The following is a 27,616-nucleotide window of genomic DNA, read 5'->3' as shown; positions in this document are numbered from 1 at the left end:
AGGGGTGGGCGGTTCTGGACACAAAATTGGCTTTATTGCATGATTTAGTGTACATTTATTATAATCTCTACACAGGCAAATGGGTCAGGAAACCAGCAAAGAACAACGTGGGTGGCTACTGAACAACACCTTGGTCTGCACTGCTGAGGTTCCCCGTGAGGGTCCCTGCACAGGGGCAGGTGTGGAAGGACTTTGAGTCATGGCTGAAACCAGACAAGCAAGAGATGGGGTTGGGGTGAAGGCTGAACCCTGAGAAGGGTGAGTGCAAACCCCTCGGATGATCTGGTGGAGCTCCCTTCTGCCAGCCAAGGAGCTGCCATCCCAGCACAGCCACTAGCTGGATCCAGTGAAGCCACAGTGTCCGGGAGAGTTTCTGCAACAGCAGAGGTTTGCACTTATCCTTTTGAGCTTCAGGCCAGAAGGACTTAATTTTAAATTAAGAAACTGGTTTTGCTTCCAGCTGGGAAGCCCAGACTATGGATTTACAATACTCTCTGGGATGACCACAGGACTAATTCCTAGGCAGTTAGCAGCCTCTACTACTACCAAAGCCAAACGAATGTGCTGCTTGCATGAGAATTCACCCTACTGCTTGTAATTAAAGTGGTTTTAACCCAGATGCACAGGAATTGCCTAAAATGATCCAGCCTGGGTGGCCATGGAGGGAAAACTGTCAGCACAGGTCTGACATCCCTGCTCCAGCTGCGAGTGATCCTCCCCACTTCGCCCACCGGGCAGGGAAGGAAGGAGGGAGGAAAGTGGGGGCTACACAGGACAGGGACTGAGCAAAAAACCTCTTCCAAAGTGACCTGCAAGAGAAAGCAATCCTCTTCCCATCCTGATGCTCTGGTCACAGATATGGGGCCAGTACTGATCCACTGGGCTTAGTGGATGTGGAGAATTGAATTTTGGGGGAAAACAAACATCTTGGGGGATCTGGGGGAGGCTGATGCCAGGGGTCCAGGGCCGCTGCAGCCCCCGAGGGTCATCACAGCCCCTCCAAAGCACGGGATGGGCCTAAGAGGCTCTACAATGCCATCACCAGGGACAGGGGACATGCTCATCCACAAAGTGCACCTTGGCAGGGGCTGACCCCTCTCTGGAGCAGAAGAGCACCTACACTCTGCTTGCTGGGGTTCTGTGTCTTGCTGATACAGCCTCACATGGAGCAGAGACATTGGTCTGCCATGGCAGAGCACCAGGCAGCATGGGGAGAGCTGGGAATGGCTCAGCAAGCCAGGCAGCCCTTCCCAGCACCCAGGGGCAGCAGCAACAACCCAGGGCAGCACGTACATCTTGGAGCTGGGACCTCACAGCCACCACCCTCTGTGCTCACCTGCACACTCGATTTCCTCTTTGCCTTTTCCACAGACTTCACTGTCAGCCCTGCAGCAGATAGAGCTGCAATTTGGGATTCAATATCCGATATCTTTCAAGAGCTGGAAAAGCAAACCAATCCCCAGCAAGCCCTCCAGCCTTTCCTCCCACTTTTCTTGCCACTGCTTCCCTCAAGCCTTGCCTCACTCCCATCCCCAGATGGCCACAGCTGCTCCAGGCACATGGCAGAAGCCTCAGTGGGTGTTTGCATGGCTTGGGGCAAAGACCAAGTGCTCACTGGGAGGGAACCAGCACTGCTCTCATCCTGCTTTGCTGCTCAGGGAAGGAAAGCAAAGCTCCAAAGGACATGGCAGGGAGCTGGGAGCAGCAGCAGGATGCAAATGCCAACACTGGGATTCCTGGGTCCCTCTTCTTCCTGGGGTATCCCAAGGGCATTCCACACTCACTATCAGCTCCTGTCCCTGCTCACCAGCAGCCTGGGAGAGAGCAGGGACAGGCACTGACAGCGTTTGCCAAGTGAGGGCTGTGTCCCTGGCCCGGTCCCTGTGCTGAATGTCACACTGACATCCAGCTCCCTCCGAGGAGCTCCCTCCTGCTCTGCACCTCTCTGGGCCCCTTGGTTGACCCAGTACCAAAGCACTGCCCCAATCCAAGGTCTCATTCCAGCATTGTCCCATGAGAGCCCCTGGCCACGTGTCTACACCCCAGTGCTTTGCTCCTCTTTCCATCAACTCCCAGCAAGGCCTCCTGCCCATGGCCTCTGGCCTCCTTTCTGTCCAGGGTTTCAGGGAGAGAGAGGGTCAGAAGAAGGAGGAGAAAGTGCTGCAGGGAAGGCGGTGAGAGGCTTTGCTTTGCTGAGGTCTTGTATCTTCACTGAAATGCAGCAGCAGGAAGGTCCCCTCTCCTCAGGACAGGTGGGTCATCACAGGCTTCTGTAGGGCATAAGAAGGAGGAATCTCAGCCCACCACCATGTCTGTGCCACCCTGAGCCACCCCAGCATGCTCCTTGTCCCTTCTAGCTGCTGCTGCTGCTGCAGGGAGCGAGGCCCTGCCCCATCCCACGGACCACGCAGGCAGCGGGAATTCAAAGACGTTCATCTTTTCTGGGGCTCGTCACATCCCAGACCTCAGGGGGTGACGCCCAGGCATTCCTGCCCTCACCAGACAGCATGGTGAGACCAACACTGAGAGCTCCACCAGCTTGGGGAGAGCATGGGAAGGGACAGGTCCCCCTGGAAGCCACGGGGCTGGGTCCGTACCGCAAAGAGCCGCTCCACCCTCCTGTTCTTCCCGTTGGGGTTCCTCTGCGTCAGGGAGCCGCGGTACACGGAGTTGCGGTCAAAGGAGTCGTCAAAGCCTGCAGTGAGGGAAGAGAGATGGGCAGCAGCACCTCACCCACCTCACCAGAGGTTTCAGAGACCCACCAAGTCACTTGGGATTTACTAATCCCCTGCTGGCTGTGGGTTTGGATGCACTCCGGCACTCCCCTCTCTGGGAGGGTGATGGGAAGCACTTTGGTAACATGGAAACAAGAGCTGCTGCTGCTGCTCAGGTTTCCAGAGCACTGCGTGAGCTGGATCAGCCTGGCAGCAGTCGACTGCCAGGGCCTCTGCTCTGGAAAGCTCCGTGGCACAGAAAAAGCCCAGTCTGGGAGAAGCTCTCACTGCCCCAGCCTACGACACTCTCTTGACCTGTTAAGCCATCTCCTCTCCTCTGCCACCAGCTCCCAGCAGCTGCACCTTTTCAGGCCCAACTTTCCAAGTCACTGACCTGCCAGGCAGGCAGTCAGGAGACCAAATCACCCCCTGGCCCAGCCCCGGCACAGGGGATTAGGTTTGCCTGGTGACGTCTGTCCCCACTGCACATCCCTCTATCTCCTGGCAGGGCTGACGTGTCCCACGGGCTGCCTTTATCTGCCTGCCCTTCGCAGGAAGGAGAGCAGATGACTCCTCCTCAGGGTGAGGACAAGGGACCTTGCCACCTACCAGCCCCAGCCCGGGAAACAGCACTGTTAATTGTCTGTGTGATGGGGGAAACGCCGTTCTACCTCTGCATTAAATGATCTTCCCCCCCTTCCTCTTCCATTATCTGGAAGGAGAGCCACTCTTTCTGCCTTCAAGCTTGTGAGGAGAGATAAGAGAGAAATAGAAAAGTAATTTCCTAATGGGTCTCGCTGCTATTGGTCAGGATGAAACATTTCCAGTGATTGTCCCCCTGCCACATGAACTGCTGTGCCAAGTTTCAAGTCACCAGGTGCTTTGAAGCTTTCCCAAGCTGCTGTTTGTCCATAGCTGGGCCCTGGAGGGCTTCTTGCTCCCCAGCAGAGACCAGTGGCAGAGTCAGGTGGGCAGCAGGGTTGAGATTGATAGAGTCATGGAGTGGTTTGGGTCAAAAGGAATTTGAAATCCCCTCTTGTTCCACATGCCTGCCATGGGCAGGGACACCTTCCACTATCCCAAGTTGCTCCAAGCCCCATCCAACCTGGAACGCTTCCAGGGGTGGGGCATGTCATCCAGGGAAAGATACCTTCCCCAAGATGGCCAAGCAAGGGAGAAATTGCTGTCAGGAGAGAGGATGGGCTTAGGTGAGGCTTTGAGACCTAACAGCCCAAGGGATGCCACAGACAAAGGAATGCAGGTGTGTCTCCCTGGGCTCTGGGGTGGCTGCAGAGAAGCCCTGGTTCTTGGAGGACTGAGCCACCTCGGCCTGATCTCTGCTCTCCCATCACTGTCCCCAGTCCTGCCAGTTGCTGCCTCCTTTCCCAGTTATCCACCACAGGTTTCCCTGTGGCTGTCCTACCAGCAGGCCGTAAGCACAGGGAATCCACAGCTGGATGCGGAGAGAGAGAGAGAGAGAGGATCAGCATCCCCCAAAGCCCAGCCCAGCCACGCACAGGTCCCCATCTCCCACAGGCAGGGCTGTGGTCCTTACTGGTGATTTCCAGGGGACTGTTGAACTTCCTCCTGAACCTCTGCAGTCCGGGCATTGCCTGCAAGAGAAGGGGAGCAGCCTGCTGTGGGGAAGGGACAGGAGGGCAGAGGTCCCCACTGAGGCCACTGCTTTGAAGGCAGCCCCGTGGAGACCGCGGTTGTCTCCAGGCTTGGCGCTGTGCCACGTGCACAGCCTGTGATTAAACACACACTCACTTTAATGTCATCCACAGACTCCCCAGGACTGCTGCTGGCAGGACCAGGAGAATGGAGACAGGCAGCCTGTGGACAGAGGAAGGCAGAGGTGTCTCTGGGGGTGCAGAAGGAGGCAGACATTGGTCTGCCATAGCAGAGCACCAGGCAGCATGGGGAGAGCTGGGAATGGCTCAGCAAGCCAGGCAGCCCTTCCCAGGGGCAGCAGCAACAGCCCAGGGCAGCACGTACATCTTGGAGCTGGGACCTCACAGCCACCACCCTCTGTGCTCACCTGCACACTCGATTTCCTCTTTGCCTTTTCCACAGACTTCACTGTCAGCCCTGCAGCAGACAGAGCTGCAATTCGGGATTCAATATCCGATATCTTTAGAAGGAGGAGAAAAGACACACAGATGGTGGTTGGAGGGTCTATCAGTGGCTTTGTTTGCCATCACTGGCTGGGCAAAGCATCTCTCAGAGCCAGGGCCTCACCTCGCTCTCTGCCTGTTGCACCTGAGCAGCCGCTGAGGCCACTTTGTCCTCCAGCTCCGACAGCTCTGAGTCTGTAGTGCCGCTGTGCTGAGCCCCTTCCTCAAGCTCCTTCAGGGTCTTCTCAAGCTGGTAGGTCTTTCCAGCAGTCAGGTACACCTGAAATACAGCAAAAGGAAAAATCACATTGAAGAATTAACCTTCCTGGAGTTCTCCTCTCCTGGTGTGACTGCAGCCCCAGATGCAGCAGCTCCTGCCACTCTTTTTTGACTGCCCTCTTGCCTTGCAGTACAGACAGTACCAGTCAGCTGTGACATGGCTTTTCATCTCATTTTGTCCCTTCCCTGGCCTTTTTGAGAGCAATTACCAACAGTGTGAAGTGGTAAGAGGCTCAGTGGGAACACAGGAAGGACCAAAACTCAGTAACCTGCTCGAGAAGCAGCAGAGTCTTGGTGCCGTGTGCTCAGAGGGAGAGAGGTACCTGCAAACCAGCTCACACTGCTGTGTCCTGTGAGGGCAGACAGGGAAGAGCTGGGAAGGAGACAAACTGACTTTCCAAATCTGCTCAATCTGTTTTAAGGGTGTCTGTGGTGCTGGGAGCAGGGTCAGCCTGCACCGCCCTCCCTTTGCTGCCTGGAGAAGGGTAAAAGGATCTATCCCAAAGAAAACTCTGCTTTTACTGCCACTTGTCTCCTCCCAGGTTACTGCAAGGACACAGGTCCAAGCACTGCAGTTTGGGAGACATTAACACATCAGTATGCAATCACATCAGACGTTCAGATGTGGCCACTGTTCTGCTGACCGGTCCCAAAATCTCAGTACTGCTACTGCAATTGCTGCTCCTTCAGCCCTCTCAGCTTTCCCTGGGCTAGGCATTGTGCAAAACTGCCTGGCAGGAGCCCTCTCCGTGCACTGAACTACAGTTCATCCACCCAAATCCCAGCACCACGCTCCCAGAGGTCCCACCCATCCCCGTGCAAATCCTAAGGCCATGCACCACCCAACCTGTGAGTCACAGGGATTTGTTGTTGGCCCATCAGACTCTCCCAGTGCCCTCCAAGGTGGGTGGCATGCCTTGGAGAGGAGAACATAGTGGCCAGCCTGCTGTGACTCAGCCAGGATCCCCGAGGGAATGGCAGGATGACACACATCTCCCAGGGCCATTATCTACCCACCCCTGTCCCGAGCTGACAGCGGCAGCTGCAGCACTAAGCCCAAAGCGCACATCCTTCCCAGCCCTTTCACCTCTCCTGAGAGAGGGGGAACCCCAAAACCTTCATGCATCCAACCCTCTTCCCCTGGGATGCTGTATTTGGCCAGAAAGCATCCAGGTGTTGCAGCTCCCTGCTTTTATTTATAAGCTTTCCCCAGTGAGAGATGAGCCACAGAAAAAAACCCTGCTCCCCATTGCAGGACGTTTCCTACAGCAAAACCCGACCACCCAGATGGAGATGCAGCTCTTCCTTGAACTGTTTCTTTGGAGCTTGGTCCAGGGCCCTGTGGATGCAATCCATTTCCACAGGGAATCAGTTCCTCTGGGTTTATAGTGCTTTAAAAAGTTGTCAGTGCTCCAGGGTCACACAAACCTTGCAGGGCGTTATGAACTTGTCACCTGCACGAGCCCATCAGCCCCAGGCACAAGCAGCCTTAGTGAAGAGGTGGGTCATGTTTGCAAAGCCCTTGATGAAACACAGTGCTGGGGAGGAACTGAAGGAAGTGGGACACAAGTTTTGCTGGAGCAGGGACTGCTCAAGTCCGGCAAAGTGATGCTACAGCAGGGTGGAGACCACGCTCATCACCCAGGGTAAGCAGGAACCAAGGAAAGGGAAACCACAAGACCGAGCATCTGCTTTTGCTGTTGTACCATCCTCTAAGACCAGACTCTTTAATCCCTCTGCTGACCATCCTTTCAGTGCTGACCTACCCATTAACAAGATATTTTGGGGGGGATTCCTTTGTGTTCCCACCCCCCCTGCTGCCCAGAAGCTCTGGGGAGCCTTACATTTTCCTCAAGCTCCCGGTAGGCTTCGGCCACCTCTTTCCCATCTGCCAGGCCTGGAAGCTGCCCCGCAGGGAGGGTACAGGCCTGGCTCTCTCCATGCAACGACTCCCACACCGCTTCCTCCGTGGCGTTTATGGCTCTCAGCACTTTGGCCGTGATCTCACTCAAAGCCTGAGCCGACTGCCTCTGCGAGAGCCAAAGCAGAGGGAGGGAGGGAAGGAGGGAGGGGGGGAAAAATATGGATGTTATTTTAATGTGGTGTATAAAGCAACACAAGCCAGGGGTGAGAGGGACACCAGACCTCCAGGAGCTGTGGAAAGAGGGAGGAGTGGTAATTAACAGGCTTACACTGCTCCTGGAGGGCTCTCCACCAGAGGATGCGCGGCTACGGCAGAGCTTTGATCTCAGCCCATGCTTTCTGCGGGATGGCTGTGACAAAAGAAGTCATCTCAAAAGGCCCGGAAAAGAGGTTATGGGGGGATGCTTCACTCACTGGGAGCACCTGGCCACCTGAGGGCCACTCGGTTACTCAGCAGTTAAGATCTAATTGCAGCATATTGCTTCACACCTCAGCGGGCCTGAGCAGAGATGCAAACAACTCCTCGAGTTTGTGGCAAAAGAATAAAAACAACCAGACCCCATAAAATGATTGTATTGCCACACTGCCAGAACTTGGGGCTAATGTCCTCTCTCCCCACCCCAAGGAGGACTGACTGGCAATAACGCCCCTAAGTGCTACCCTTGGCTTGATGAGGTGCTAAACACATGTAAAAATGGGCTGAAGAAACTCATCATCTCTCTCCCAGCTGATAATTCCCTAGAAACCAAGGAGGTGGGGGTGACATATGTTCTGCTTGTGTTTACAACTGCATGTATTTCCAGGCAAGCTGTCCTGCAGAGAACCAGCTAACTCAATCCAGATGATATTTTTATCATTTTATGGTGCCTTCATGGTACAGCAGTTTTCTCACATTGTCCATTAGGATCGTGTGCTTCCATCACAGTGCTCCCCAAATAGGAAGATTTCTTCCTGACTGGAGGAGCCTCATATTAAAAATCCCTCAGAATCACACAAAATCCAAACCTGGATCTGTTGTAAGTATAAGGAAAGTTGGTGTTAAACATCATCCACGCTGACAGCCTTTAACCAAGGCTGGTCCAGCTACTGCAGGCATTTCTAACTCAATACTCCTCCCTGCTTCATAGCTGGGTTTGGGGGCAAAGAAAGTAGCAAATCTGGAGGATCCAGGCTTCATTTCATAAGAAACAAGAATCTTACACTGATACCACACGAACCTGTTCAGGGTTTGAGCCTCTGTCTGCTGCAGATCAGCAGCTCACACAGGAATTAAGTCACCTTGGCTCGGTGAGGTGCCACTTATCTGGACTTAATTAGAAATGGTTATTAAGATGATGCAGATTGTTTAATCCACGAGAAGTTGTTAAGTCTGGCTGCAGGAGTCAACTGAAAGCAGCTTTCAGGAAAAAGGAGGCAGTAAAGGATGCTGTGGGTAAGGATATACTGCTGATCCAGTGGCAGTGAGAGCACAGCTAACAGTACCCAAACCCACCAGGTTTTGTGTTGGGAGGCTGAGGAACAAATGAACATTAAAGATTAAAGGGAGACCTCGTGGCACCATGAAAGTCACCAGAACCTTGGATGAATGGAGCTTTGCAGGAGACGAGAGGGGCAGCGTGGTGCCCGCTTCCTTCCCTTGCCAGCCATGGATGTGTCGGAGCAATGGCACACATCCCCCTTCCACAGCCAAGGCAGGAGGGAGGGGATGGACAAACCAGCCATCAGAGACCCAGCAGGGAATGCTGACCTCTCCCTTTGTGCTAATGGATCACCTTGAAGGTGCTGCACAACTGGAGACACACTGCAGAGGTGCTGTGATCTGTCCTCCTCCCCCTGATCCCTGTCCCCATGGGTCACCCGCCACTGAGTAGGGACAGGAGCCAACACAGTGCTGGAAGTGCAGGAGATGCTGATCCAGCAGAGTGGGAGTGGGATCAGGGATTTAGGGAATCAGGAGCACTAACAGCTGTGGAAAAGACATTTCAGACTGTAGCAGGTGCCTGACAAATGCTGCTGGCACTAAATCATCACTGAACTCTTCTCCCACCCCAGGACTCTTCTCCATAGTGACTTCCAGATCCTGGGACAACAAGACAAGTAGATGTGGAGGTTGTGCACCTCTCCGTGACAGGCAGTAGCCTGCAAGAACTCTAAGAGGCTTTACTTTTGACTCCTGGGTAAGATTTGGGAGAGCCTACAAGGAGAAAGGTCCTGATCTAACACCCTGGGACTTCCCTATCCCTTGACATTGTTAAAGCAGACACAGCCCTGGGAGGCATCCAGCTGGAGGTGTGGGACAGAAGAAGAGTCACATTTTCATGGTGTAAAATCATAAACCACTGAGAGCAGAAGGAATCATGGGTGCAGCCTGGAATGGTGTGGCTGGTAGGACACAGATTACCTTTCGAACGTCTCTGGCCATGTCATCACTGGAGGAACTCATCTCTGGTTTCTTTGCTCTCTTCTTTTCTTCACGCTCCTCCTCGTCAGAAGAGACTTCTTTATCGCTGATGTTGCTGGCTAACTCCTCCAGCTTCCTCTTCAACTCCTCCTCCTCAGCATCGGGATCAGTGTGGGACTCTGGGGCCGGAGACTGAAGGAGCAGAAGAAGGGAGTGGTGTGAGAGCCTCCTGTGCTGGACAACAGGACATGCCCGGGTCCGGACACACTCACCAAGCAGAGGAGCTCGAGGAGTGTGACCCCTTTGCAAAGGGGACTTTGAGCCCCAGCAGCCAAACCACCCCAGGGAACAGCAGAGCCCAGCGAGCTGCACTCCAGCTCCTCACTGAGGAACACAGACCCTTGACCTAAGGAACTTCCATTCCCATTTTCCCCATGCACAGAACTTGGTTGGTTTTCCCTGTGGAAAATTGCCTTTCCCCCATCCTTGAAAAGGGGTGCATGAGGGATTTGGGGGCCAAAAATCACCACATTTTCCTTAGGAACCACGGCGTGGCTGGTGGCTCTGAGGGCAGAGATCACAGCGACCCAGAGACAAGGTCCACCAGGGAGAGGGAAGCAGCCATGGGAATTGCCACTCCCTGAGGTAACTTTTGGAACCTCTGGGTAATCTCATTTGCGATGAGAAACCACACAGCAAATTTCCCTGTAGGATAGATGGCACATTGCCACCCACCCCCTTTGTTAGGTGCAATTCATGGCAGCTGGGGAAGAATCCTATTAAATTCCCAGGCGCTGGAAGAGATCTCCAGAAGTTCCTGAACTCGCTGACCCTTGCATTAAGGTGGGAATACAATTACCTGCGTCATACCTGGTGGGGTTTTGTCTGAGCTGTTTTTAACAGCTTCCAATAGCAGCATCTGCAGCAGGCAATCTTTTTCCCAGACAACCTATCCCAGGGCTCTGCTATCCTTTCTGCTGGAAAGCTTTGTTTCATAGTTAACCTCAGCCTGTCCCACAGCTGTTTAGACCCACTGCCTGTTCTCTGATTTGCCCTGGATACGGGAATAAAGTGTGGGAACCTGACACTATGCACACCTCTTACTCCCTTGGTCAAGATTACTGATGGAAACACTGAATGATTACGAATGTGGCCGTCCCCCACTGTGAATTTTAGAAAAAAGAGGAGAAATTGCATTGTTTCATCTGTGCCTGGGGGCCTTCCCTGAAATTATCACTGTCCATTCTACTGAGCCACCAGCTGCCAGAGAGGTGATGGGTTCACATGCAGGAAAAGAGTGCATAGTCTAAAATTAAAAACCCAAAAATCAATGTTAAGCGGTCTAAGTATTCACAGATTCTACACTGATGCTCAGCTCTAACCTAATTTAGCTGTTTTCTTCCAAGTTTGGTGGCATGGCAAAATGAGGGGAGCTCAGAAGAGATACAGAAATGCTCGTTGACTCAGATCTCACAGTCACAATAACCAGTTCCCTTCCTCACAGCTACTAATTGAGTGTCCCATGATTTCAAATGAGCCGTCACAGCTCTGCAGATACAGACACCACCTAACAAAACTCCTGAAATTAGCACTTCATGAAGTATCAGCCTGAAACCCAATTTTCCTTAGGCAGAAGGGGCAAGGAAGGCACTGGTTTGCACAGGGTCTAAATGGGTTAAATTTGCTGCTGTTTCTGTCCTGCCATGCAGTGTTTTCTAAGGTGCTCCATCACCTGGAACTGGAGAACAGCCTGGAAGGCCAAAACAGAGGAGTAAACTCAAACAGCCCAAGTCATTGTGGCGCTTAGGGACAGGGTTTAGTGATGGATTTGGCAGGTGAATGGCTGGACTCAGTGACCTCTTCCAGCCTAAACATTTCTATAGTTTTGCCTATCCCTGCAATGCTGGCTGCTTCAGAGAAGCCTCTCCAGTGGCCAGGGGAAGGGGCCAGCACAGCCCACGCTCCATCCCTGCAGGATTCCTGCCCGGTTACCTCGTCAGAGCGCGTCAGGATTTTTTCCTCCAAGCGGTTCAGCATGCGTTCGATTGCAGACATGCGAGTGTTGAGCTCATGGATCTACAGGAAAGGGGAGAGAGAGAGAAAGGGAGAGAGGGAAAAGGAGTAGAGAACAGACCAGCCACCACTGCCAGGACAGTGAGGAAACAGTGCAACCAGCAGAGGAAAGCAAGCAGCAGGACACTGCCACTGTGGGCAGAGTTAAAAGATGCTAAAAAATAGTATCTTTTAAGTAATGTCTTTAAAATGTCAGTAAGCTCCAGGAGGTGCAGAGCAACCTCAAATCTGGAAAATTCCAAGCAACACCGAACCCCCAGCACGTGACAATTCCCACCAGAGCATCTGGAGCTTTGATGCAGTGAGAGTAAAACCCCATCACCAATAAAAGCACCAGCCTGTAGTAAAGCTGCCCATCTCACCATCATTCCCCTGCTGCCCCACATTCGAGTCAACATCCATTTTCACTTCCTACTAACGTGCTTTTCAGGCTGTAACCACCCCATCACACTCCTGCCAACACAGTGGTGGAAAGGAAGAGGGAAGAGGGCAAGAATTTCCCATGAAAAACCCAAGTAGCAAAACCAAACCTGAAAGTTTTCCCCACCACTTTGAAATTTTCTGACTTCTCTGTGCACTGATTTACCCAGATGCTTGCCCCTCTCTTCTCCCTCACTCTTCTGACTAAAAATGGGGCATGGAGAGAAGGGCAGAGAAATTAAAGACAGACAAAATCCTGAAAGTCAAAGAGAAATTACTTTCTGTGCTCAAGAACCAAGACAAACCTTTGTGGTGAGGGTGGATTTGGATTAAACACTAGGAAGAAATTCTTCCCTGTGAGGGTGGGGAGGCCCTGGCACAGGCTGTCCAGAGAAGCTGTGGCTGCCCCATCCCTGGAAGTGTCCAAGGCCAGGCTGGACAGGGCTTGGAGCAACCTGGGAAAATGGAAGGTGTCCCTGCCCATGGCAGGGGGGTGGAAGGAGATATTTTTCAGATCCATTTAAACCAAAACATCTCTATGATCTATGGTCACTGAAAGCATTGAAGGAAGCTTTTTTTTTTCCCTTTAGAAATTGAAGTTTTTCTTTCTTTGGAAAAAAAAAGTCTCTCTCCTTTGATCCAAACAAATAAAACACAAATGATGAGAAATATTGCCCGTTTTATGACACTATCAGTGCATCACTGCTGCTCTGAGTGGCTGCTGCCCATTCAAAGGGGAACAAGCAGCAAAAGCAGTAAGCAAAGGTGGTAACAAAGAGATGTGAGGGGTGGGCTTTGTTTTGATAACATTTCCATCCTCTCACTTAGTTTTTGTGCTAGCTATCGTTTGATTAATTAGACCCTCACAACAGCTATGGATGATTGCATCTGCTTAAGGGAAAATGAATATAAAAACCTGGCACTATGGAGAGCAGAGCTGTCACTACCGCCCTGAACTGAAAGCATCTCCAAGCAGCATTAAACCCTCCGGTAGGAAGCACTTCAGTCCATTGCTAAGTGGTTTTTCAGTCCTGTTTAAGGCCTGGGTCTTGAATGCTCCCAGAGACAATAAGAAGCCTCTGATGGCCCATCAGCCTCAGAGATGGTGACAAACCAGGAGTCACCACTGCCCTATCTCCATAAGGAAAAGGCTGGGAGAGATCAGAGCCTAAAGCACAGGCTGCTGTTGATATTGATGGATATCTACCGGGACAGCAGCTGAAGAGCTTCATTCTCCTTCCCCCCATCAAGACTGGCTTTAATGCGGGGTGGGCACCCCATTAGGGCACATCCCCATCAGGGACTGGGTCACCCTGCACCTCTCTCAGTGTGACAAAGGCTGGCAAACCGTGCTCTGCATTAAAACGTTTATGGGGAATAAACTTAAAAGCACAGCCCGTAACATCAGGTAGGGGAAACTACCCTTGCTGCTGTTACTCTATGCAAGCCTCTACCAGAAGCTTTATGTAAAGAAGAGGAGCCAGACAGCATCAAAGCTTTGGGAATCCAGAACCACTGATCTCTCTTGAGGTACAGCAGGATGGCTTCTGGGGAGAAACTTGGTAAATTGGAGCTATTCCTTGTGGCTTGGTCCTGTTCCTACCTGGCTTCTAAAAATCTAAAGACAAAGACCTGCACAGGTACCAATTCAGGGCTTCTTTTTGTGTCCCATCAGATTTAAGTTCAGGTTTAAGTGCTTTTTTTAATAGATTTTTTTTTTTTTTGAGTTTTGTTCTAGAACCTTCAGCTCCTGGAGTCACAGGACTCGGAAACAGCCCCTGCTTTTGTAACTGGAGAAACTTATCTTCTTGTGTTTGGGACTGAACACTGTACCCTCTCCAGAGCTAGAGCAAAAGTGGTTTTGACATCACCACATTTTGACAGACTTGCCCCTAAGGTAGTTTTAGGGGAAGAGAGTTTTCATCTGTGTGGTCAAAGAGCTGAGTTCTCCACCTCCTGAAACCTTCAGATGCCAATGAGGTGTCTGCCAGGACAACACTGCAGGCGAAGCTGGGCTATGGGATTCAATATAGGGTTAACAAACATGATTCTGCACCCCTGGGTGAGGAGCAGCCTGGGTGGGAGGATGGTTGCTGGCTGTAAACACATCAGCAGCACAAAGGGCAGGGAGGATGGGGAGCTATTTAAACTAATGAGCAACGCTGCCATAAGAGCAAATGGGGGTAAAGTGGGAGTGGGAAGATGCCTCGTAACCATTAGGGTGACAAGGCTCCACACCAGCCTTCCTACAGGTGTGAGGGAGCAAACCACAGCCTGACGTGGGAGCTTGCCCAGCTCCTGGAGGAAGTCATGGGAGGCGTTGGTAGGAATTGGGGCCCATTTCCCCACTGCAAAGCATGGTGCACATTTCATGCCTAACCTAGCGTGGCCTCATTAAGGACACCCAGTCCAGGGTTCTCCCATTTACTGCTGGCTGAAGAAGGAATGGCATTTACTAATTAAAACATGGGCCCACAGATATAAATGGCAGAGAGAAGCTTTCCCTACCCAGGCACATGAAGTGTGGTGCTTAGGGATGGTTGTGGTCACAGATCTCACACTGATTACCCAAAGAGGGGTCCAGGACATGCAAAATTACCAGCTGTGAGACTGGCAGCTGATTCTGCCCCTGTATCTGTAGCCAAACACCACCCTGCATTTTGCTGCTCAAGAGATCTGAGGAACCAGATCAGCTTTACCATCTCCACCACCCACCACTGGCAAAGGCGGCACTAGGAACAGCAGGTCCTTGCTTGGCAATTAAAACACAAGCTTAGACCCTGATTGACACCTTTTTTTAGGCTGTTCCCTCCATTACCATCACTCAGGAGAGGTATGTGACAGGTCATCCTGACCCAGTCTACTGAGGCAGGAACACACTGCAAAGGAAGAGAAGGATCTTGGTGCTTATTAAGTGTCTGTCTCCAAACCTCCACCTGATTATTAAGCAGTGGCGCATTCAATTAAAGAAAGCCTTTTTGGAGACACAAGAACCCACAAGTAACTCAGATTAATAAGGACAAGCTGGAAAATGAGTGGCAATTAAAGCAGGTTTGTTATTGTGATGGCAGCAGGGGCAGAGGGAAGCACCAGCCAATGCCTGATTTTCTTTTTGCTGTGACTGGAAAAGTGCACCCCAGTCGGGCAGTGCTGCTTCTCTTCTCCTCTGAACCACCCTGCACCTCAGAGGCAATGCGGGGGACTTGGCCACGGGCCTGGTGTCCCCAGAGGCTGTTTGATACCTGGTTTGAGGAGTGGCTGATGTTCTCCTGGGAGGAGGCTCTGTTCCGGCGTTTCACGTGCTGGGCTGGGTAGGCAGGGAACTGGGCTCCCTTCAGGTCCTCATCGGAGGTGTCCATATCTGCCGAGTACCGCGCCCGGGGCGGCTCATTCCAGGGCGTGCCTTTGGAGAGAGAAAGGTACAAAGCATTCACACCCTTGAGTTCCTTCCTGGCCATCGGCCCCGTCCTTAAGACTAGCAAATAATGAGGCATTTCCCCAGATCAGACGTCTTTCCCTTTGGCAGGAGGTGCTTCTGCAAGCCACACCAAGTTCAAGGACGGCTACAGGGACCAGGCTGCAGCTCCACACGCTGTGCCCACACAGCACCAAGCCCACACAGGGCACAAGGAGCACCATCCTTGCTCTCGTGCCCTGAACAGCCAGGCCCCTCACCAAAAAACACTACTGCCTTCCCAGTTTTGTGGGAGCCCAGGTTTGGATGCTGCCCTTTGTGCACTGCCCAGGTGCTGGAAGATATTTAGGCTCAGGCTAGAGAGGTACCAGCCTAGGATGGAACGTTTAAAAAGAGTGGAAAATCTCCTGTGTAAAGGAGAGTTTCAAATGAGACAAAAACAACGAGAGAAAATGGAATTAACATGCCAGGGGACCTTGCTGCTGTGTTGCTTCAGCAGGACTTGGAGTGGGAATTTAAACAGCCATGTAAAGGTCTACCCAGCATTCCCATATGTCCTGGAAATACAGCCAGGCCACTGGAGACACAGAAGAACATATTCTACATTTGGATATGCACAAGCCAGTATCCAACCCTCCTGGCTCTGCCATCACTGCAGGGAAAACAGAGGTTGTAAAAGGCAAATTCTGCCTCTTAGAGGGTATTTACAGACTCACAAAACCATGGGTCATTTAGCCTACCCATGCACCCTGCCCAGCTACAAGATGCCACTTAAAACACTCCAGTTCTAGTCCAAGTCCCCCAAAAGCTCAAAGCTTTCTGCAGCCACAACATCTTTCACTAAGGAGTTGAACTCAGCTGCCTGCAGCAGGAAACACATCCCATTGTTTCTAGCAGTGTCCATTTGATTGTATCTAGTTTCTACCCTGGAAATCACCAGTAGGCATGAAAAGGATGGACACCTTAGGAAGAACCCCTTTGGCTTTGTTGGGAATGAGATCAGCCCAACTAAATAACATCAGCAGACTCTTTCATAAGAAAAATCACTTTAACAGATGGATAAATTGTGTTGACCCTCAAGCCTCTTAGTGGCTTTGAGGCTGTTCAGAAAAAAAACCCAAAGATGTTTTCACTTTGGTGCAATGCTTGCAGCCACTTGTCCCAAGAGGATACAAGAGGAACCTGGACTGAGACACCTACCAGGCTTTGGGTTTCTTTCCAGGCTCCTTCTCCGTGCATTGACAGTGAGCCGAACCTCTGTGCTGAAGTGCTGCTCCGGAGCGCTCACCCCTGGCTCCTGCAGGACATGGTGGAACACCAGGTCTGCATCCGTGATCCTGGACTCCTGGGAGCCATCTTCAGCTGAGTTGGGGAAATCTGGGAACGACTGAGAGTTGAGGATGCTGCTGAGCAGCTGCCCATGGAGATTCCCCTTGTGTGACCCCACCTGCAGTGCTGCCTCCAGCTCAGGAGCCCCCAAAGTAAGAACGATGTGGAGCTGCGGCTGCCCCATCCCTGGAAGTGTCCAAGGCCACGTTGGGTGGGGCTTGGAGCAACCTGGAATAGTGGAAGGTGTCCCTGCTCATGGCAGGGAGTTGGAATGAGATGATCTTTACTGTCCCTCCAATCCAAACTGTTCCACGATTCTGCGACTCCTTGTCTCTCCCGACCTTCAGTAAGATCTCTCTTTATTCTTCAATATATGCATGGATTGACCTTTTAGAATGCCAACTATATTTATATAAAATATAGAAATTCCTAAGCCAAGCTTTGCCTGGCTGCTGAACCCTGAGCAATACTTCCCATCACTGCCAGGGGGCACTGGTAATTTTTACAACCACAGAGTTCCCTCAGCCTGGCTGCAAAACCCTCTGATCTTCTAAAACACCTCCCCTTCTACTTATTCAAACAAGGTTCCCTCAGCCTGGCTGCAAAACCCTCTGATCTTCTAAAACACCTCCCCTTCTACTTATTCAAACAAGCACCACCTTAAATGATCTGCAATCAGTAAATACAATTTGGATGGTCTTGACAGAGGCCAGCTCTCACACTGAATTCTGCTGCAAAAAGAGGGAAAAAAGAAAGGGAAAAAAAAGGGGATCTAATTATTTCCCCCAAATTCTAATAATTTTCTGCAGAATTGTGCAGCTTTATTTTTTTAATCTGTCGTTACAGATCTCAGCACATCCTATTTCTACCCAAGAATAGACCTTAATCAGAGCATTATTAAAAAGAAGGAGCTGTTCAATGTTTTAAAAGTGCATTTTCACCAGGAAAGGCAAATGAGAGCGACCCAAAAAGCTTGACCTGAAGCCTCTCAGGCTGGAAAACCTTTTGCCACACCCAGGGTCACCCCATCTGTGTTCCTCCCCAGAGCTGGAAGGCGGGGTTGGTCGACCCCTGGCCCTTGGTGGGATCACAGGGCATGGCTCACTGCACTGTCTGGATCTGTCTGAATCTTGCTCCTGGCCACTTCTGGATACTAAGGCACATCTAGTCTCCTATTTAGAAGTAACCAGCATTCCTGCAGTTTTTATCCTCCCAATGTTCCTCCCTCTGACTGGCCCTCACTCACAAGGGCTCTTGTGGGATTCATCTCAACCTCACAAAGGTTGTGCCCCATGGAGCTGCTGGCCACATGGCAAAGCCAGCCACAAACTGGATGGGAACACGGGAGAAGAACCTGATTTCATTTAATCCCTTGAGCACCGAACTTGCTGGAAACCAGGGTGTGTCCCATAGCCTTGGGACAACACAAGAAAACGATTGTCTGCAGAGAGCAAGGAAATCTGCAGGGACACGGCCAGAGGACCTCTTGCTGTCTCATCTTACCACTCATCCTCGCTCCAATCAGGTGTCCTGCTCCTGACTTGGCCTGAGGCAAAGGACTTCGATTGGAAGAAGAGATAGATGGGGAACAGGGATTGGCACCATTGCCTCCCAACACCAGCTGAAGGAGGTTCTGAGGCTGAAGGAGCAGTGGTAGCAAGGAGAAGGAGGAAGAAAGGAAAGGAACCCCCCTGGGAGTCTCCCAGTACCTGGAAAGCATCTGGGCTGCTGGCTGCCGGAGAGAGCTGCATAGACTGGCGGCGAGACTGAGCAGAGTAATCCGAGTCCAGTTCGAAATCAAAGGGATGCACAGACAGCAGCCGCTTTGTCTTGCACATCTTTAGCATAGAAAGTGCAAGAAAGGAAAATCCAGTGTAAGACACAGCTGACCTTGAGGAAAGGGGGAGGGAGGATCTTTCCTTAGTTTGCCTGAGTTTGCTCTGCTTTGTGCAGAGAGAATTTGGGCCTGATGCTGTCCTGCTTGAAGGGAGCCAGGTACAGAGTGTGCTGGTGCTAAAGGCAGGGAAAAGTGGTTTCCTGATTTCCACAGCCCCTGGCTCAGGACTGCTGCCCTAAGCAGAGAGTGAGAACCTCTCTCCTGGTTTATATAGGCACCATGGGAAAGCTGAGCCAGGTTGCAGCTCATGGATTGAGGTGATGCTTTCGAGTCCTGAAGCATCTCCCCATCCTCAGAGAAAGGATGCTGCAGGCAGTTCTCTCTAAGTATTTGGGAAGCCATCAGTTAAAAAAAACTAAGACAGGTGGGTACTCATTATTATACAGGTAGGAGCTGGGAGTTTTATATTAATTGGTGACATCCGTCATGTTAGGAGTGGGTCTTTCTTCCAGAGCCCAAGTATTTATGATGTTACTGATGTGGTTATTTTTACACAAACTGGGAGAGGAGCTTATCTCAGAGAAGAAAAACAGAGAGAAAGGTCCAGTTTTGAAAGTGGCACAGAAGGCCACGACCACCACCTCCCAAAGCAGGCCAGGGACACGAAGTGAGGCAGTGGGACCTCCAGAACCCAACACTTACTCTGCTGTAGTGCTCTGCTTCAGCTCCACGAAGGATGTTGTCTTCCTCATCGCTGTCATCCCCGGGGTCACAGCTGGAGAGCAGCTGGCACTCTCCTGGAGGGGACACAGGCAGCAGGTAAGTCCCCACCCTGGTGGTCACACCAGTGTACCTGCAGGTGAGGCCATGCTTCTTACATGGGGTGAAAAGGCCCAGATTAGAAGTCCCTCCCCGAATTTTTTTTTGCAGACACCCACTTTTAGTATTTGCTCTTGCAAAGGCTTGGCTGGCCTCTCATTGCTTCCCCTGCCAGATGTGCACCATCACAGATGTGGAAGTGAAGGGGCACCTGCACCTCTGAGGGCACCCCAAGGTCCACCTGGGTGACTCCAGTGCTTGAAGGCTCAGGAGCTGTTCCTGATTCCCATCAGCCAGCTCCTCTATTTATCAGTGACCCATTGCTTTGAGATAACGGGCGCTTGCAAACTTCAAGTTTGACACGTAACCAAAAGTCCTGTTTTATCCAAATCTACCCTTGGAGACCCCAGATGTACCACAATGCAGGAGTTGAGCACTATAGTCCATCTCCACTGCAGTGTAGGAATGTTTTCCCTGGTCTGACTACTCCAACTCTCTCTGGAAGTGCCCACAGCTGCGGGGGGGGGGGGGGGGGGGGGGGGGGTGTGAAGACAAAAAGACATTGGAAACCTTGCTTGAACTGCAAGCCCCCTGCTGCAATCCCCTTTTTTACTTACTGTTAATGTCTGGCAGGCTATAAACTCTGTCATGAAGACCTAAACAAAGAGAAAAATTGTGGGAAAAGTGAATAATCACATTTTCTCCCTGTTCCTGAGCAGAGAGCAAGCTTCAGAGCCACGGCTAACTGGAATTCTCATTCTCTAGCCATCACAAGAAGCAATGGTTAAAAAGGCCCTTTAGAGAGAACAAAATAGGCGTTTGGAGACAGGACTTGACTTTTAAAAGTCAAAGAGCTGCTTGCCACAACTTCCCCAGGCTGATGCAACATGCCTGGGAGCTGCAGGGAAAAGCACAGCCAACTGCAGATGGCCGGAGATACATCCCAGGAGGAGATTCTTTCTTGCTCGAGGGTCAAGCCAATTCACTGGTGTTAATGAAGTAATAAACAACAAAATAATTTCCTTTTGAAAAAGGCATCAGAATCTCAATTTAAAGCAGCTCAAGGCGCTGTTACCCTCATGCTTGGTTGGGTTTTTGTGTGCTCTGATGCATTTTCGGTCCAAACAATGCATGGATTGTCTCTCAGTCCATTAATTTTTTTTTTTCCTGCTATTTCTGCCATGAGTGGCCTGGCTAAAAGAGTGACTGGAGCAGTTGAATCAGGTCATGTCAATGGTATGTGTGCAAACTTTTCTGTGGCTCCTCAAGATGGGAATAAACTCCACATTGGCTTCCAAAGGAAATAGGCCAAGGTGTAGGAGCTCTATGAATGAAAACCAGGAGCTGGTTAGTAAATAATGCTGTATTAACATCATTGTGTATTTATGCACTCTTAGACCAATATCAGAAATATGGAAGGTCCATGAAGCTGTGAAGAAAAAGTTACAGTGACGGGTAGCTCACTAATTTTGGCAAAGTTTTGTCAGTGCCAGGGGATCATCAGGTTGGCTGCAAAAATCATTAGGTCATGGGGAAAAAAATGAGGGCTGGCTTTATCCTGCAGGTTAAACCAGGGTTAATTCCACAAGCTCTGTGATGAAAAGACCAAAAATAAAGAAAAACAAGAGCTGCAACTTTTATGTACTTACAAACTGCAGGACATTGGACTTTTAAAATTAAACATGAGGTATTAGGGATTTTTTTTCATTAAAAGGGTGGTCAAAGAAGTGGTGCAAGTGTTTGGAAGTGTTCAAAAAACATGGATCTGGCACCTGGGGACACGGTTTAGTGGTGGTCTTGGTAGTACTGGGTTGGACTGGATGATCTAGAGGTGTAATCCAACTTCAGTGATCTTACATTCTCAAGTCTGTGGTAAAAACTTAAGACTTCACAGTAGAAAAGCCATCAAGAACACCTGCTCTGTGTATGAATGAACAACCCTGAACCTCTGCTTCCTCCCCAAGATGTTTTGAACAGTCTTGGTACCCCACGACACTCAGAGCAGCGTCAACACCGCTGGTCCTCCCTTGGTTCATCCCAAGGTGGTGCAACACAGATTCCTCACGTGCAGCAGTGGCCATTCCTCACCCAGAAACGCAGAGTTGAGCCCCTGGCCTGGCTGCAGCCTGCCATAGAGGGACTGCAGCACTTTGGCACTTCCAAACCTCTTGAAGCGGGAGCGCACGTGTTCGTAGTACCACTCCAGGGAGCCGATCTTCACGATCCTGCCCAAAGAGAGGAGGCACACCCAGGTGAGCCACTCCAGCCACGCTCATGGTGAGCAGACCCTCACCCGAAGAACTGTATCTCAACAAAAACATGGCATGCTTTTGTCTAAAAGGATGCTGAGTTTGGGCAAGTCTTGTTGAGCCTCATCCCTGAGGCTTGCCTTTTCCTTCAGCCTCCCTCGAAGCAGACCAGTGAGGAGTGGTGTTCCCAAGAGTTGAAATGGGAACAGGAATTCTTTCACATATGTGTTGGTAACGTGGACAATGGGATTGAGCATTCCCTCAGTTTGCTGACACACCAAGCTGTGTGGTGCTGTCACACAGTGGAGGGAAGGAATGCCACCCAGAGGGGACCCTGACAGCCTGGAGAGGTGGGGCCATGAGAAACTCATGTGGTTCAACAAGGCCGAGTGCAAGGTCCTGCCCCTGGGTTGGGGAAATCCCAAGCAAATAAACAGGTTGGGTGGAGAATGGGTTTGGAACAGATCTGGGGAGGAGGACTTGGGGGTGCTGGTGGGTGAGAATGTTAACAAGAGCCAGAAATAAGCACTGGCACCGAGAAACCCCCTCATGTGCTGGGCTGATCCCACAGCACGGGCAGCAGGGGAGTGGGGGATTCTGCCCCTGCTCAGGTGAGACCCCACCTCCAGAGCTGCCTCCAGCCCTAGGGTCCCAAACACAAGGACGTGGAGCTGCTGGAGCAGCGTCCAGAGGAGGCCATGAAGATGCTCTGAGAGCTGGAGCCCCTCTGCTCTGGAGCCAGGCTGGGAGAGCTGGGGGTGTTCATCTGGAGAAGAGAAAGCTCTGGTGACACCTTAGATCCCCTTTCAGTGCCTGAAGAGGCTCCAGGAAAGCTGGGAAAGGGCTTTGGACAAAGGTGTGGGTTGACAGAACAAGAGGGAGTGGCTGCCAAGAGGGCAGAGTAAGATGGGATATAGGGAAGGAATTCTTCCCTGTGAGGGTGGTGAGGCCCTGGCACAGGGTGTCCAGGGAAGCTGTGACTGCCCCATCCCTGGAAGTATTCCAGGCCAGGCCAGGCCAGATGGGGCTTGGAGCAAGCTGGGCTAGTGGAAGGGCAGGGGTGTGGAACGAGGTGGACTTCAAGGTCCCTTCCAACCCAAACCATCCTGGGATTCCCTGAGGAGCGGTACCTGGAGAGGCGGCAGGGATCGCAGACCCAGCCCTGCTCCTTCTTGTTGTAGCGGCTGCAGTTCTTGCAGGTGTAGAAGTGGCAGTCCAGGCACTGCCGTTTGCTGTTCAGCAGGAACTTGAAGGGCTGCAGGCAGTGGACACAGTGAGTTTCATTGAGGTGGGACTGATTTGTCAGGAACTCTCTCTTGCTGCTCTCCTGGTCGATCTTGCATTTCAGCTCCCTGCAGAAAACAACCCAAAACGCAGGAACTTGAGCTTGTTACCATCTCACTGCAAACTCTCACATGGCAAAGCCCATCACGCCACAACCATTTCAGGAACGATTTTCCAGGGAACACTGCAAGTCTGCAGCTTGTGGAAACAGCTGTAGGGCAAATCTAATAAATAACATATCACGAGTTAAATAAGCTAACAACAAAGTGGGCTCCAGATTCAGGGCGGGTAACTGGAGTTTAATATTAATTTAATTTAATATTAGAATCTCAGAATATTCTGAGTTGGACAGGACCCACAAGGATCATTAGGAAAAAAAAAAAAGTGATTGTGCCAAAACCTGTCCTGTTTGTTTCACAGGCTGTTGATCATAAATGCCAGGAATCTTGGGAGAGCGGCTCTTCTTGAGCCCTCTGGCTGTATCCCAACCTGACACAATCTTCAAGCATGAAGTTCTGCAGGGAATTAAAATCTTTCTGGAATTCTTAGTTAAAAAAAAAAAAAGAGAGAGAGAGAGAAGAAAAGAAATCTGGGATTAAAAAGGATTAAAAGGGGTTTTAATATAGTCCTCCAGTGCTAAAAATTTAGCAGAGAATTTTATTAAGTTATGTGCAACAAGGTTCTGGCTGTTCAGAGGATGCAGCAGGAGGAGATGCTTGTGACAATCCTGTGAAACCTTTTCAAGACCACCTTCTCCTGGCAGTGCATCCCTGCAGGCTTCCTTCACTATCCAGACCTGGCTGCCTGAGCAGCTCCCCATGGAAAACAGTGTCTGCATGAGTCTGAGCCCCCAGCAGCAGCTGGCAACAGCTGAGATGCCTGCCAAGCTGGTGGAGGCCCCTGCACTACCTGAAAGCTCTCTGTTTGCTCCCTGTGCCACGCACCACCTCAGGTATGTTTGCCTTTGGGGCCATGGCTGAGAGGAAAATGTTTGACTTGTAGGGAAGGTCCTAGAAAGTTGTTTTCTCTCTAGACAGGGTTAGGAAGCTGAGTAGAAGTCAGCTTGGGTTAAAACCCTCAGGCAATCAAGTCTGGAGGATGCTTCAGGATCACAATGTGGAGCACAAGGCACCAGTGATGCTCCCAGTGCCGGACTGACGCCAAGGTGACCACAACAGGAGCAGGAGTGACCACAGCAGGAGGCTGGCTGGCCCTGGGAGCAGTGGTGTGACTGGCAGTGGCAAGGACAGGCATGTCAATCAAGCTAATCTCTGTTTAACCTAATCAGTTTGCACATTAGGGCTCAGCTCTTGATTTTTTTTTTCTGAGGAAGAATTTTCTGGCCAGCTGGCTGCCAGCACACCACAAGACACATTTTTTGCTGTCACTCCTCTGTTCGTGGTCACGCAGGAGTGACACCAAGTTGCATTTACATCTAGGAGATGTAAAAAACAGTATAAAGACAGAAAACTGGGCACCTGGTTTGTATAATCAGCCATTCACCATCATAGCAGTGCTTTGGGCAAACTTGTGCAAATGTCCCAGCAGTAAATTTAAGTCACTTCTGAAAAGAAACCCGCAAATAGAAAACCCTTGGGTTGGACTCAGTACTCCTTTTCCACTCCCGTGCTAAGGCTGCTGCCAGCAGGATCCAATCTTTTTTACTGGAACTGCTTTTTCTGGTTCCCAGAGACCGGTTGGATCCCTTCACCTCTCCTCCCTCACCCACCAGACCTGCCAAAGGAAGGACAAGTCTCAGCCAAACCAGTTTAAAACCCGCAGAAACCGCACGCCTCTTGTCTCCTCTTGCTGGCAGGAGCACCAGCCAGCCCCTTCCCTGTTCTGCTCGCAGCAGAATGAATAAATCTGCGATGCTGGGATGCCAGCTGCAGCAGGTTTGGACCTACAGAGCTCCAGGAGAGATGCAAGGAGCCATCCCCCAAAAATGGAGTTGTGGGCATGGATGTTTCAGGAAAGAATCAGGGAGAGACCCCACAAAATGGCCATTGTTTAATTTTTTGGGCAAAGCATTGCCCTCACATGCCTGTGCAGTTTGTGGCCAGCTGAAGCCTTTGTCCCTTGTTGGTGAATAGCTTCTGCCAAAAACAAAATACAGAGAAGCAGCAAAAAGGGAAGAAAAGGACCAAGCTGGGGAGGGGGTGGACGGGATGTTTCTTCAAGGCTGGCAGGTTGAGACAAGCCCGGTGAATAGAAAAGTAAATGAATAGAAAAGTAAATGAATAGAAAAGTAAATGGGGCTGGTCAGAGCACAGAGTTAATGGCTGCAGGGTCTCCCAGAATGTCACATCATGTCCCAGCTTGTTATAGGCAGAAAATGCTTGTGTAGCTCCATGTCCAGCACGCAGGAATGTGGCAGACTTTCCCACACTGGTGGTCTGGTCTGGAGCAGAAATTATTCAGAAATTACGGACAGGGCAGGATTAAACAAGAAAATCAAAGTAAAAAACCAGGGGAAATGATACTTAAGGGAAAGAGAGCAGCTGGGTAGGAGCATCTCAAGACCTTCCCCCATCCTGTATCTCCCAGAGTATGGCACTCAATTTGGAAGCTTCCTGGGCATCAGAGAGGACCCAGATAAGCCAGTCTGGCGCCAAGGTCAAGTAGGGAAGGAATTCACCTCGCCCAATTCTTTGGTGCAGGACACAGCAATGTAGATCTCCACCTCCTCCCTCCAGGCTGAGCTCAGATGCATCACAAGGGAGACAGTCACCCCTTGCAGGGTGATAATTTTTTTAAATACCCCTGTCTCATCTCCTTCCTGCTCTTCAGAGCTACCAGCAGAGGAAGGCCGTAGATGATGATACTGAATTATCTCTGCCTCCCACGCAGGCTCGTTTTTCTTAGGCAAAAAAAAAAGTGATCAGGGGGATGAAAAATGTATGACTGAGAGTTTCTTGTAGCCAGTGGTGTAAACGGAGAGGCTCCCATGATGGTAAGGTTTTGGGAGATGCAGATATCCCAAACCAAGGATGGCTATCACTCCTCATCCATCCTTTTGGATCTGATAGAGGAACTAATGAGCTCCTGGTCTCCAGGCATTGTTGTGGTATCAGCACCGGCCCTGGCTCACAAAATTCAGAGCTAGGAGGGTCTCGGGGCTCAGTGGGAGTGCAGCACTGTCCAACCCAGTCTGAGAGCATGGACCACCCACCTGGGATAATGAGAACTTGGCCAGACCCTGAAGAAGGTCACTGCAGCTTCTTGAAATATGTTGAGACATTACTAAAGTTCAGTGTTTGATATAGTTAGTGAACAAAACCTAAACCCTTGTGATTTCTCATGCTCAAAATTTACTCTGACCTGACAGATCATTTTTTAAACAGCACTTTTGTCCAATGCCCTGTTTACAAAGACTTAGAAGTTCATAGAATTTGCTGCTCCACTGATTTTCAATCTTTTCCCAATCTGTGGATCCCTAAAACCTTCCCAGGAGAGCCCAGCCCCCTGTATTCCATATTTAAGGCTACTAAAACAGGTTTACTAGTAGCAGTAGTAAACTACTCCTCTCAGCTATTTTTTCAGGATTCTTTAGGGATCTGTCGACTCCCAGGACCCACTGAACAACTCCTGCCCTAAACACACGAGACCCATCACATGAAGCAAAACCGAGGGAGCCAAATCCCATCCCCTGCTCCCAGGTGAGGTCTCCCCTTGAGAGCCCCGCCAGCCTCAAGCCTCACAGAGGCATTTCCTGGTATTTGTGCCCATAAAGTGCCGCGGTGTCACCGCTCCGCATCGCTGCCGATGGCACGGCGCCAGTTTCCACCTTTGCTGCCCGAATGCGTCACCTTGCCGCTGATAACGTAATCTATTAACCATGTTTGACTTTCACAGCCCGGTCTCCTGCCGTTCCTCCTCGCCCACAGCCTCCGCAGGTTGTTTTATCCCTACAGCCCACGGGGATCAGAAGTTCTGGCTTGCTTGCCCCCAACTCAGGCACCGGAGAGCAGATACTCACTCCAGCCGTTCCTCCTCTTTTTTCCGCAGATCAAAGTCCCGTTGAACCACTTCCCAAACATGCTTGGCTTCTTCATCGGTGAGCTTGGAGAGGTCCAGCTTCCTGCCCATCTCGTCCTGGCGAGAGTTGAAGCCGATCCCGTTACTCGCTACCCCGAGCGCTCGCTGTCCCGCACCCTGGGATGCCGCTGACGGAGAGGGAAGAGCTCAGCCCCACCTCCGCGGCTGCCCATATAACCGGGCAGGGGCAGAGCTGCGGGCAGGCCAGCCGGCTCCTGGCAGCACCACAGCCGCTCTGCCGGGCGAGCCTGCCCGCGGAGCCGACCGCCGAGCAGGGCTGGCACGGTGCCTATCGGCTGCGGGGACTCCTCGGCATCCGGGAGGGCGGCCCTGCCTTGCCCCGGGGTCCTGCCCGCAGCTGCAGCCGCTCCAGACCTCGCCCGCCTGGCTGGGGCTACGGGAGATGTTTACTCTCTGCCTGCTTGATGCAGGGTGTGCGAATGAAAGGGAGCCTTCAAACGCCTCCCCGGGGAAGGCAGGCCACGGGCTTTGTAGGGAGCTGCGCATCCCCGGGAGGAGCTGTGCCTGCACACCCGGGAGGACCGGCTCCATCGCGGTGGCTCCTGCCCCACCAGGGTGCTCTGCTCCCCAGCTCGCTCTCCTGTGTCCGATCTCATTGCACAAATTTTGCCCCCACCAACGGCTTGTAAGGAAAACTCAAGCGCATCTGGCTTCCCCCCACACCAGAGACTGGCGTCCTGCATTGCTCTCACAGCGA

At 51.3% G+C, this 27,616-nt stretch overlaps 1 protein-coding gene across 12 annotated transcripts; it reads right to left on the bottom strand.

Annotated features, from left to right (window-relative positions):
• Positions 1 to 7: 7 nt before the first annotated feature.
• On the bottom strand, positions 8 to 27,331 carry MLPH (melanophilin). Of its 12 annotated transcripts, XM_032114594.1 has the most exons (18): positions 26,840 to 27,328; positions 22,707 to 22,928; positions 21,416 to 21,552; positions 19,945 to 19,983; positions 19,211 to 19,305; positions 18,381 to 18,509; positions 16,543 to 16,729; positions 15,170 to 15,330; positions 11,427 to 11,510; positions 9,435 to 9,626; positions 6,955 to 7,140; positions 4,956 to 5,111; positions 4,756 to 4,848; positions 4,485 to 4,550; positions 4,270 to 4,327; positions 4,138 to 4,167; positions 2,598 to 2,695; positions 8 to 2,270 (listed from the first exon to the last, which is right to left on the bottom strand). In XM_032114594.1, exons 1-18 carry the CDS (start codon positions 26,947 to 26,949, stop codon positions 2,244 to 2,246), a joined length of 2,070 nt encoding a protein of 689 aa, XP_031970485.1. In that variant the 5' UTR covers positions 26,950 to 27,328; the 3' UTR covers positions 8 to 2,243. The 12 variants fall into 12 exon arrangements, with proteins under 12 accessions (XP_031970485.1, XP_031970491.1, XP_031970488.1 ...); XM_032114600.1 differs by lacking the exon at positions 18,381 to 18,509 and having other exon boundaries at positions 26,840 to 27,330; XM_032114597.1 differs by lacking the exon at positions 11,427 to 11,510 and having other exon boundaries at positions 26,840 to 27,329.
• Between the last annotated feature and the right edge of the window lie 285 nt (positions 27,332 to 27,616).

This window comes from Corvus moneduloides, chromosome 7 (genome assembly GCF_009650955.1).
Source record: "Corvus moneduloides isolate bCorMon1 chromosome 7, bCorMon1.pri, whole genome shotgun sequence".
Lineage (NCBI taxonomy): Eukaryota > Metazoa > Chordata > Aves > Passeriformes > Corvidae > Corvus > Corvus moneduloides.
Note: the sequence above shows the minus strand (reverse complement) of the source record. Positions and strands in the feature narration are given on the sequence as shown.